The following is a 9971-nucleotide window of genomic DNA, read 5'->3' as shown; positions in this document are numbered from 1 at the left end:
AGACTGGGTGGGACTATACGAGAGCAACGACCAATGGGGTTTGAGCTCATCGCCTGACACCAAAAAGTAAACAGAGTTGTTTTGATCTGTCAAAAAATCAGGCGACTGTGCTGGTGATATAACAACGGATCTGGTGTCACTGTGATCAGACACTTAAAGCAGGACGGTTTGTTTCTGACAAACGCGAAGATATTTTGGGGCAGTCGTTTTGTTTCAGGGCTTCAGAGTCTGACTCGCTGTTTTTATTCTGCGTTACTCCAGCTAGCAGGCTAACAGCTGTTAGCACCGCCAGCTGACACCGTTTAAACCTGACATTAGCTGACGGTGTGGCTGCGTAGTGGCAGGTAGCAGTAGTTTGATGAAGGGCGGATACATATAACTACAGGCTCTAGCTTCACGTCCTTCTTGTTGCTGGATAGACGAGGCTGTGGCTTGTGTAACTTGTTCTAGCTTAGCAAAAAACAACCGTAACCACCCTTCAGCAGTCGGTAAAGCCAAGCCTCCTCTTCCTGTTTATTTCCCTGCATGTCGACTACACTGGTGGCATGGGTTCCTGACAAGTATGTGAAGAAAACTTAGAGTGATGTTAGCTCTGGACAGATAAAAGCGATGAAGCCTGAACGTCGGTATCTTGCCATGGCTGCGGATGGAGAAGTGAGTCCGATGGGAGGACGCGCTGGCTCGTCGGGCCGTCCCGGCCGACAGACCTACAGAAGTTCGGCCCATTTCCGAAGCCTTCTGGACGGCCTGCTGGCCCTCCGACAAAGTGGCATCCTGTTTGATGTGGTGCTACTGGTGGAGGGTCGACCCATCCAAGCCCACCGTATACTCCTGGCAGCCTCTTGCGATTATTTTAGGTAAAAGGTCATTGGTACTTCACTTTCATTTCGTAATTCTCTTCTGTTTTATCTCTTCTCTTCATTTGTGTCACGGCATCAGCGAGGCATTCTGCAACTTTCACTTTTTGTTTCCATCCACGTAGATACCAGTCAAATCTCGCTTAAAAGCAGATGGAGCAGCTCTATACAGACAGTGCTCACATGCCGACCATGACCAAATGTCCTCCAGGCTACCAAATGTGTCCCAGTGAAGCTGTTTTACACATTTCGTTTTATTTTATTCATGTTTTCCATTTACATACACAACAGCAAAATCTAATCAGTGAGTGCAAGTGTCTTCAGTCCTGTGTCACAAGACTCAGACAGCTTGGTGTAGAGTCCCATTAAAACGAAGTTAATTCTCTTGTACATTTTCTGCAGCTTATCAGCATTCTCATATGATCATCAGCCTAGTTCGTGTTTAATTGTCTGCTTATACCATGACTGAAACGAACCTTCAGCTTTCATACACAACGTGAAGTTGGTCAGAAGATGCTTCTCTGAGGTTTGCATTGTGCTGGTAAACCAGAGCCCTACATTTAGTAGCTAGCCTTGCAATCCCATTATGATACCAAAATTAGGTTAAGACAAGGCACCAACGTCCCTTTGCACATATGCATTTGCTGCATCGTGTTGGATGTGCTTTGTACCAGTGGTTGAGGGGAATAACAACTGAGGCTCAATTACTTCAACACAGATTAGGTTGAAAGCATAAGAAGATTTTGTCATGGGTACAGAAACCTCAGCTTTGGGAGCATTTTAATTGCATTCCTCTCCTTTAAGGTGAATTGTCTGCTTAACATAAACCTTTTTCAAGGTATTTTGTATTTATTAGACAGTTTATAGTAAGAAATGACAGGAAACCTGCAGAAAAAGGGAGGTGGATATTGAGCAGCAAAAGCATCTGGCAGAATTCATGTTATGGATTATGTTATCGTCACTGGGCCACCAGGTTGACTCAACAGTGCGTCACTCTTTTCCACCAGGGGGATGTTTGCTGGAGGCCTTCGAGAGACACAGCAAAAGGAGATTCCAATCCATGGAGTATCTTACATGGCTATGAAGAAAATACTTGACTACATCTACACCTCAGAGATTGAGTTAGACGTGGAGTGTGTTCAGGAAGTCCTGATAGCTGCCACACTGGTACAGGTAGGATGTTTGTTGCTCTTGTTTTTGGCTAAATGAAGTTGTTTAGTTTTTAGGTTTTTTTTTTTTTAAACTGACCTTTGTCCTTTGTCCTTTTGTGTTTTAAAGCTCGAGAACGTCATCAACTTCTGCTGTGATTTCCTCTTCTCTTGGCTGGATGAGAGCAACATTTTAGAAGTGCATCATCTAGCTGATCTGTATGGACTGCAGCAGCTTAATGCCAGGATCCACTCCTACATGCTCAGGAACATACAGACATTGTCTCGTACTGACGTGTACAGACAGCTCCCCCAAGATGAAGTCTTCAGAGCACTGAGCAGCGAGGAGCTTCAGGTGAACAGTGAGAACGAGGTGTACGAGGCCGCACTTCACTACCACTACAGCCCCGAGCAGGTGGAAACTGACCAGGTGTATTTGCAGGTCAGTCCCGAGGTGTGTCTGCATTTTGTACTCATTTCTCCATATCCATCAGACACACAGTACTGTATTTACTGAAATAAGAAAGGAATCGCTGTTTTTGATCATATGCCTGCTTAGTCTTACTTTGTTCTAGTTTTACTCACACTTTGTCCAAGCTCTCTCATCCTTCGTAACATTTCCGTCATTTGTTATCTCTCTGACCCAAAGGATAATCTCAAAATGCTTGATGCTGTGCGTTTCTGCCTGATTGAGAAGCAAGTGTTGCAGAGACTGTATGGCAGACTGAACCAATGTCCACTGAAGGATTTAGTTTCAGCTGCCTTGCGTTACCATGAGCAGGAGATCTGGCAGCCAGTCCTGCAGACTCCTCTCACCCAGCCACGCTCCACCTTCCACTGTATATTGGGCTTCGGGGGGATGTTCACCTCCAGCTCCCTCACAGACAACGAGCAGTTGTTCCAGGTGTTCCACCCAAGCTGGCAGGAGTGGAGGACTCTCACTGCAGCTCATGCGCCCCGAATGTCCAACCAGGGCATCGCTGTGCTCAACAACTTTGTTTATCTTATTGGAGGAGACAAGAACACCAGTGGATTTCAAGCAGAGACTCGCTGCTGGAGGTGAGATCCCATCAGAAGATTTGTTCAGTTCAAAAGAACCCAGACCTGACACCATGATTGGTTCATATTGAGATATGCTCAAGTCTACAACTACCAAAACAAGGGCTGCACAATTCATTGAAATATAATCAAAATTGCAATATGGCCAAGTATATAATGCCATTGCCGGAGCTGCAATTTTTTTGATAAAGATGTGTCACAACATTTTTGTGCATCGTCAGCACCATAAGTGTTGTGGAGCTACAGAGACGCCCTGGCCTCCAACTCGTGTTCTCCAGACGTAAGGGAACATGCTTGTTTGGTACAATCCCCAACAAAAATCACATCATCATTTAAATTTTTAACAAAATGCAAAAAAAAAAACATTCCAACTGAAATCATCACTTATACCACAATGATGAAGATCATGGAATATGATCAAATGCCCAGAACAGCTACTAAATGGAGCTTGTGGTGATTCATTCCCTAATTAAAATTACTAGACTGATCTGTTTTTTTCAGAATCAGAAATGCTTTATTAATCCCTCACGGGAAATTGTTATGTTGTTAAGTTAAGATTCAGATTTCAGTCATTTCTCTCTGTTTCTGAACTCACAGTTCAGTTGACCTCAGATCTACTTTGTGCAAAGATCTGTTTTCTGCTGATTGTATTTCTAGCTTCATATTTCTTCCTTGCTGTTTTAACACATTGTCCATTTCTCCCAGATACGACTCTCGTCACAACAGCTGGTGCTCCATCCAGCCTCTGCAGCAGCAGCATGCTGACCACTGCATTTGTGTAGTGGGGGGCCATATTTATGCCATCGGAGGGCGGGACTACAGTAATGAACTGGACTCAGTGGAGCGCTATGATCCACACACCAACATGTGGGAATTTGTATCACCCCTTAAGAGAGAGGTATGAGAGTTAAGAGCTGAAAGATGAGGAAATGCATGCAATACCTGTAACATCCACATGATGGTGCTACATACTCAGCTGAGTATCATTCATGGGACTTCCCAGCTGTGTACCAGGTATTCCCCATTTCTTGAAATGCCTTTAATACCAATCTAACCTTCCCCTCAGGTGTACGCCCATGCTGGAGCAGTGATGGATGGGAAAATGTATATAACCTGTGGGCGCAGAGGCCTGGCATACCTCAGAGAGACCTACTGTTTCGACCCTGCGGCGAATCACTGGACAGCGTGTGCAGACGGGCCAGTGGAGCGGGCATGGCACAGCATGGCTGCTGTGAACGGACGCATCTACGTTATTGGGGGAAGCAATGATGAGCGTGGATATCGGCGTGATGTCCTCAAGGTGCAATGTCATAAGTCATCAGTGGTGTTAAAGTGTTTTACACTTGTAAACAGTCTTTCATACAGTTTTTAATGTTGCCTGATCTACACCAGTTTTTCATGTTGTTTCCCAAATTTTGACACAGACGTGTTCCTGCATTATCACATATTTCAGTTTTTTTATCCTTTTTATTTGTTTATTGTATGAGTATGTTACTTTTTTGGTCTGACTTTTTGATCTCTCCTCACTCTTTCTCTTATAAAATTTTAATTTAAATTAAACACAGAAAATGTTCTGTAGTCCAACCTTATTTTACATTCTGGTGAAGTCCTTCATGAGCTAAAAAGGCAAGTGGATTTGACTTACTGAATTAATTAAATTGGCTCTGTAAGAGCCAGAGAGACATCTTTCGACAGAGGTTATTATTATGGGCAGCACTTTATTAATTAGTGCCTCTCCTCCCCTTTTTTTTTTTTTTTTTGTTCAGGTGGCATGCTTGGACCCCACAGCCAACTCTTGGTCTTTAATGACCCCTCTCCCCGCTGGACATGGAGAACCCGGTGTAGCCGTGCTCGACAGTCGCATCTACATCCTGGGTGGACGCTCTCATGACAAAGGCAACAGGATGAAGTACGTTCACGTGTACAACACCGACACAGACGAGTGGGAGAGTGAGACAGAGTTTAAGGAGCGTGTCTCTGGCCTGGCTGCCTGCGTGGTTCTCATGCCCCCTGCTTTGATCGCCCAGGCCAGGAGCTGGGAGGAGCGCACCAAGGCTTCATGGGAGGACGTGGACATAGACAACTCAGAGGACTATAGTGAGGACTGAAGCAGTTGCGTTGAAGTGAATCTATGTGCACTGGAGACTGCTGTGGCACTTTTTTAATCAGCATGTTAAATTTTAAGCACTTTGAGGATATTTTTTATGGCACTGGTTACGGCAGCATCGTGTCCTTTTTGCATGTCGACCACTTTGAGTGCCTCTGAACCAAAGTGTCATTCAGGACCTTTGCACACTTTTTGTTGGTTCTCAGATATGATCTTAGATACTCCATGAATCCCTGCCTGCTTGAATGCTAATGCTACTGCACTGATCCCTCATTATTTCCTGTCACTGTAGCTGCTTCTGAGTTGTTTATCAGAGAGAAAACCTTTCCTATCATCAAGCGAAATAAAGCAGTGAAGATTACAGGCTATGCAATAAAATGGTAGTGTGGAGTAGTCTCAGCTGCGTATGTATAGACTACAGAGTTTTAGAGGGAGCTGTTACCCTTTGTAATGTCATTACTTAGATAGTAAGCTAAAATGAGAATTTCTTAGAAGTAAAGATTTTCTTTTATATGATTTAGTTCTCGTCTCCAGCCTAGCAGCTACTGTTTATTGCTAGGAACTGCAAATGAGTTATCAGTGTATCCATACTACTGAATAATCATTAAGCTATTGAATTTGAACATTGTGCCTTTTTTGTGATTACACTTAAGTGTAAGTGTATTTTTGTTTATCACTGTATGTTCAGATGGAGATGAGCCTAAGGTATCGTGCTTCTGATATCAGAGTTTGTTGTAAAAAAAACAAAAAAAACAATGTTTGTAACTGAGTGATGAAGCACTGGTGCTATAGGTTGTTGACCTCATCTCACAATATGTTGCCATGTCTGTAATTTAGTTAGGAGTGTAAAATCTTGATATTTGTGTAATGAAAACCAAACCATTCTGGTAATATGTTTCGTATCCTTTCATTGATCTTTAAAACTGTATGGCAGAATCCAAAGACCACAATGAACAGTAGTCGCAGAATATTTCTGTTGGCTGAGTTGAGCTTTGCTCCGTGCTTCTGTTTGTTGCTTCAGTTCCCTCTTTGATATAGTCAGATAATATGTGAAATGACACCTCCTCCATTATGCATCATTTATTTCTTTTGCTGAAAAACTCCAGGAACAAGTCAATTTGTCTTTTTCATAGAATGGGAGCCTGATTAAGGACTGCAATGTATGTCACACAACATATGCAACAGTTAGTTCTCTTTTAATGAGACAAGTTCTTAAATTTAATAAAAGTATCTCATAGGATATTGCTTTTGTCATGCATGCACATTAGTGGGGTCAGGGCTGTAGTTCCCATAATCACTGAGGTTAGGTGCTCAGAAATCTTTTGAGGGGCATTTGGGGGTTTTAGCAAAGTAGGGGGAGTTATATTCCTCTGTGAAAAACACATGTTGGGTATTAATAAAGCAGATTGTATTACTTTAAAATTTGACTAATTTTAGACCAACAATTTAGTATTAGTAGTATTAGTATTAGTATTTTGTACCAACAATTTAGTATTTCTCCATCAGAATTTTACAACATTTAGACTTTGCATAGAGTTTATAAGCAGTTTAAGGAATTGCAGAAAATATAATTGAACATCTAACCAAACCAAATAAATGAAATGAATTTGTGAATGAGTTTTTTTTTGTTTTTTTGTTTTTTTTTTAATCTTTGGTAGAGGTTGGGGCTTTGTGTCACACCCTCAATATTACTAAAATCCTTGCTATAGCCTTAGTTGGGGTTGAGAAATTATGTCTCCATTCTTTATGAAGGTTCATGTCACTGTCTTTTTATGTGACTCAACACAGTTTGATAAATGTAATGTAAAATCTCTGCAGATGATTGTCTTTCTTCTTTGAACTATTCACTGGTGGTTGTGCTTCGTGCCCTTTATTCCACCCAGTCTCCACCAGTTCCTCTCCATTTGGCCCTGCACTCCATCAGCTTTATGAAGGCTGACTGCTGCTTTCCTCTCCGAGGCTGTTTCATCTACATCTGTTACCCCCTGCCAGCCCTAAGTGAGTGCCCCTCCACCCTTCTCTGTTTCACACTATTGTGCCAGCCCCTGCCAAGTTGTCTGGTTGGATCTGCTGACACCAGCACTGCACACCCAGGATCAACAATCTGCTGTGTTTATGCATCAGTCTTTTCATTCTAAAGCTGTAGTACCACCTGGGGGATACTTAAGACATATGTCATGCACTTAACCACGTCAGCAGCCTTTACAGACATCTGAGTGCAGGTCGATCTGGTGCTCTTTGCTGGACCATTATCAGAGCAATTAAAAGCCCCAAATTACCCATTGATGTGGAGCTATGCAGATTAAACCCAGTGGAGTCGTGGACGTGTGTGTCAAGGGAATTTTACTAAGTGCTCGCTTTCATTCTCGTTTCTCCTGCTGTGTAGGAGAGGAGGAGGTCCAAACTCAAGCAATAAGTCAATAGAGAACAAAGGAAGTCACCTGTGAATAGAGATCTGGACTCAAAAAGGCTCCTTCCCACTGTGACAGACAATATTCCTCCTGAACATCTTTGAGCAAGAGCAACAAATATGACAATATGTGTATTTGCTCAAGTCATATGCAGTACACAACATTTTATTGTCACCTATGTATGGTGAATAGATCAAGAGGTAACATTTAATCAAGTGAAACAGAAATGTCCCTCAAAAAGCTGCAGAATCCATTTTACCTATTTGCATTATTCAGAAAATGTTCCTTAACATGTTCTTCTTTCTGACCTTCAAACATTTGTTGAGAACGCAGAACCATTATTAAATTATCCAAATACACTGTACTCAAAAAGCATTGTGCCCCTCTTCAGTTATACTGCTGCTATGTCACTCCAGATGTATAATTTCATGTTGTAGCTGACAGTTACCACGTGAAAGATGTGGCAGGTCCCTCATGTTTTGTGTCCTTAAGAGTGCAACTCTACTTTAAATTATTCAGCAGCTGCATGACCCATTCTACAGCTGTCCATTTAATATTTTTATTACTTGTGTCACATTGTATAAATCTATGTACAACTTCGCCAGTACAATGTGTAATAGAAACACAATAAAAGGCAAATTAAGCATAGTGCTCTGTGCTTCACTCTTAGAATCAAATATAACAAACCAAAAAAAGAAGACCTAAAGGAAAAACTAAATTAACCAATTCAGTTAAGAACATCAACCAGAACTCTCCTCTGGGGGTACAGGCTGAAAACTGACACACGGATATTTCAGACTTGGATTCAGAAAAGGAACAGTTGATATTAATGTTTTGAATTTAAGAATGAAGGATTAAGCTGGGTAGTATTACTGTTGAAGGGTGCATGGGACATCTCTCATCTTATTTGTTAACAAGTATATAAAGGGCAAGATCGTAACTTTTTCAGCTGCCACTCAATGATGTAATTGTATTAAGTACAGTGACAATAATTTGTTGAAAATGTTTTACCAGATTCTTTATTACGTGTATATTCCTGTGATGTCACCCTCTTTCAGCAAGCTAAAACTGACTTCTGTTTTCTATTGTGCTCAACAAATATTTGTTTTTGTATGGCTGTAAATGCAGATGTATTTGCATAAAAAGTGGTGACAACCCCCCTTATGTATTATTATGTATGATCCTGAACAATATCCTGTGGTAACATCTCTTTAATGTCTCAACCAGATTTAATGTCCTCACTTCCTTATAATATGATCTTTACTGGTTTTAATTAAAAAGGCTTCTGGGATATATAACGTCATAAGAATCATGCTGACGCTCTGACCCAGCAGTACAGATTGCTGCATGCATATCTCAGTTTTTATTCTCATTAAAATGAGTAAATGAACTGTGTGCATTATGCAGCTGGGGAAGTCTGGGGCTGGACAGACTGGTTCAAGAGGCCTCCAAGATAATGAATCACACTAAATAAAATCCACACCATGCCAAAATTGTTCCTGGAGGATGACCTCCTCCTCCTGCCCCTTCCTTCCCCCCTGGACTTTACAACAGTCATTAGCAGCTCATATCCACCCAGGGTGGAGGCGATGGGCCCAGTCTGTGTTTTTCAGTTGTGAAAAGGAGCCAACAGCCCCCATTTTCATGCTTTTTAAGGCTCATTGAGATGGAGAACGAGAGTTGTGCAGCACTTTATGATGTTGGTGGGTAAACCTCAGCAGGTGAGCCAGAGTCACAGTAATACAATGTCTTTAATGCATGCTGGGCCTGTCGAAACTACAGAGTGGTCCTCATTAGATCAACAAAGAGGAAATACAAACAAACACCACCAAAGGACGTGCTGCTTATCAGAGCTGGCCAGGTGCAAAGTATGCAGATGTCCACCCACAGACAAAGACACTTCTACAATACACTCATTCACTCAATAAACTTGCTCTGTGCTGAATAGGGATTGGCTGGAAATCAAAATTATAGACGGGGGTATTTGAAACTTGATGGCTGGCACAACTAGAGTCTATTTCCAAGGTCAGTAAAGACACAAAGACCTGGGAAGTAATCAGAGATTCTGTAACCTTTGTACCTGTGGGAGATGAGTTTCACAATTTGTTTGAATTTAAAGATAATTTGTAATATGGAAAATTACTTCACATGGTATTACTTTAACAATCATCAACCATCCAGAGAGTTAAGCAAAATGTCATATATAAACTAAGCGTCTTCTGATCTACCTATGGGCACCATTTTTCAGTTATAATTGTGTTGCATATTTTGTTTGTACTCTTAATTTGAAAAGATGGAAGTGTATTTACACACACACACACACACACACACACGACATAATCACGTTATTTTTAGGCTTTTATTTTCAGATCACATCACAGTTTGAAGA

At 41.6% G+C, this 9971-nt stretch overlaps 1 protein-coding gene across 2 annotated transcripts; it reads left to right on the top strand.

Annotated features, from left to right (window-relative positions):
* The first annotated feature begins 37 nt into the window (after window positions 1-37).
* On the top strand, window positions 38-6984 carry klhl22 (kelch-like family member 22). 2 transcript variants are annotated; one of them, XM_071482265.1, is made up of 7 exons: window positions 38-857; window positions 1865-2030; window positions 2136-2447; window positions 2655-3064; window positions 3770-3962; window positions 4131-4364; window positions 4831-6984. In XM_071482265.1, the coding sequence occupies exons 1-7, from the start codon at window positions 610-612 to the stop codon at window positions 5170-5172; spliced, it is 1905 nt and encodes a 634-aa protein (XP_071338366.1). In that variant the 5' UTR covers window positions 38-609; the 3' UTR covers window positions 5173-6984. The 2 variants fall into 2 exon arrangements, with proteins under 2 accessions (XP_071338366.1, XP_071338364.1); XM_071482263.1 differs by having other exon boundaries at window positions 48-857; window positions 2136-2459.
* Window positions 6985-9971: the final 2987 nt, after the last annotated feature.

Source organism: Trachinotus anak, unplaced genomic scaffold (genome assembly GCF_046630095.1).
Source record: "Trachinotus anak isolate AG129_WGS33_773 ecotype Australia unplaced genomic scaffold, CSIRO_AGI_Tana_v1 ptg000008l, whole genome shotgun sequence".
In the NCBI taxonomy this organism is placed as follows: domain Eukaryota; kingdom Metazoa; phylum Chordata; class Actinopteri; order Carangiformes; family Carangidae; genus Trachinotus; species Trachinotus anak.
This window is presented reverse-complemented; position numbering and strand designations above follow the sequence as displayed.

What these genes read in the sequence shown, in the direction of transcription:
- klhl22 (XM_071482263.1), top strand. Translation starts at nt 610, where the DNA reads ATGAAGCCTGAACGTCGGTATCTTGCCATGGCTGCGGATGGAGAAGTG. An exon ending in GCCTCTTGCGATTATTTTAG is followed by an intron (nt 858 to 1,864) that starts GTAAAAGGTCAT and finishes CTTTTCCACCAG; the next exon opens with GGGGATGTTTGCTGGAGGCC. An exon ending in TATCACCCCTTAAGAGAGAG is followed by an intron (nt 3,963 to 4,130) that starts GTATGAGAGTTA and finishes CCTTCCCCTCAG; the next exon opens with GTGTACGCCCATGCTGGAGC.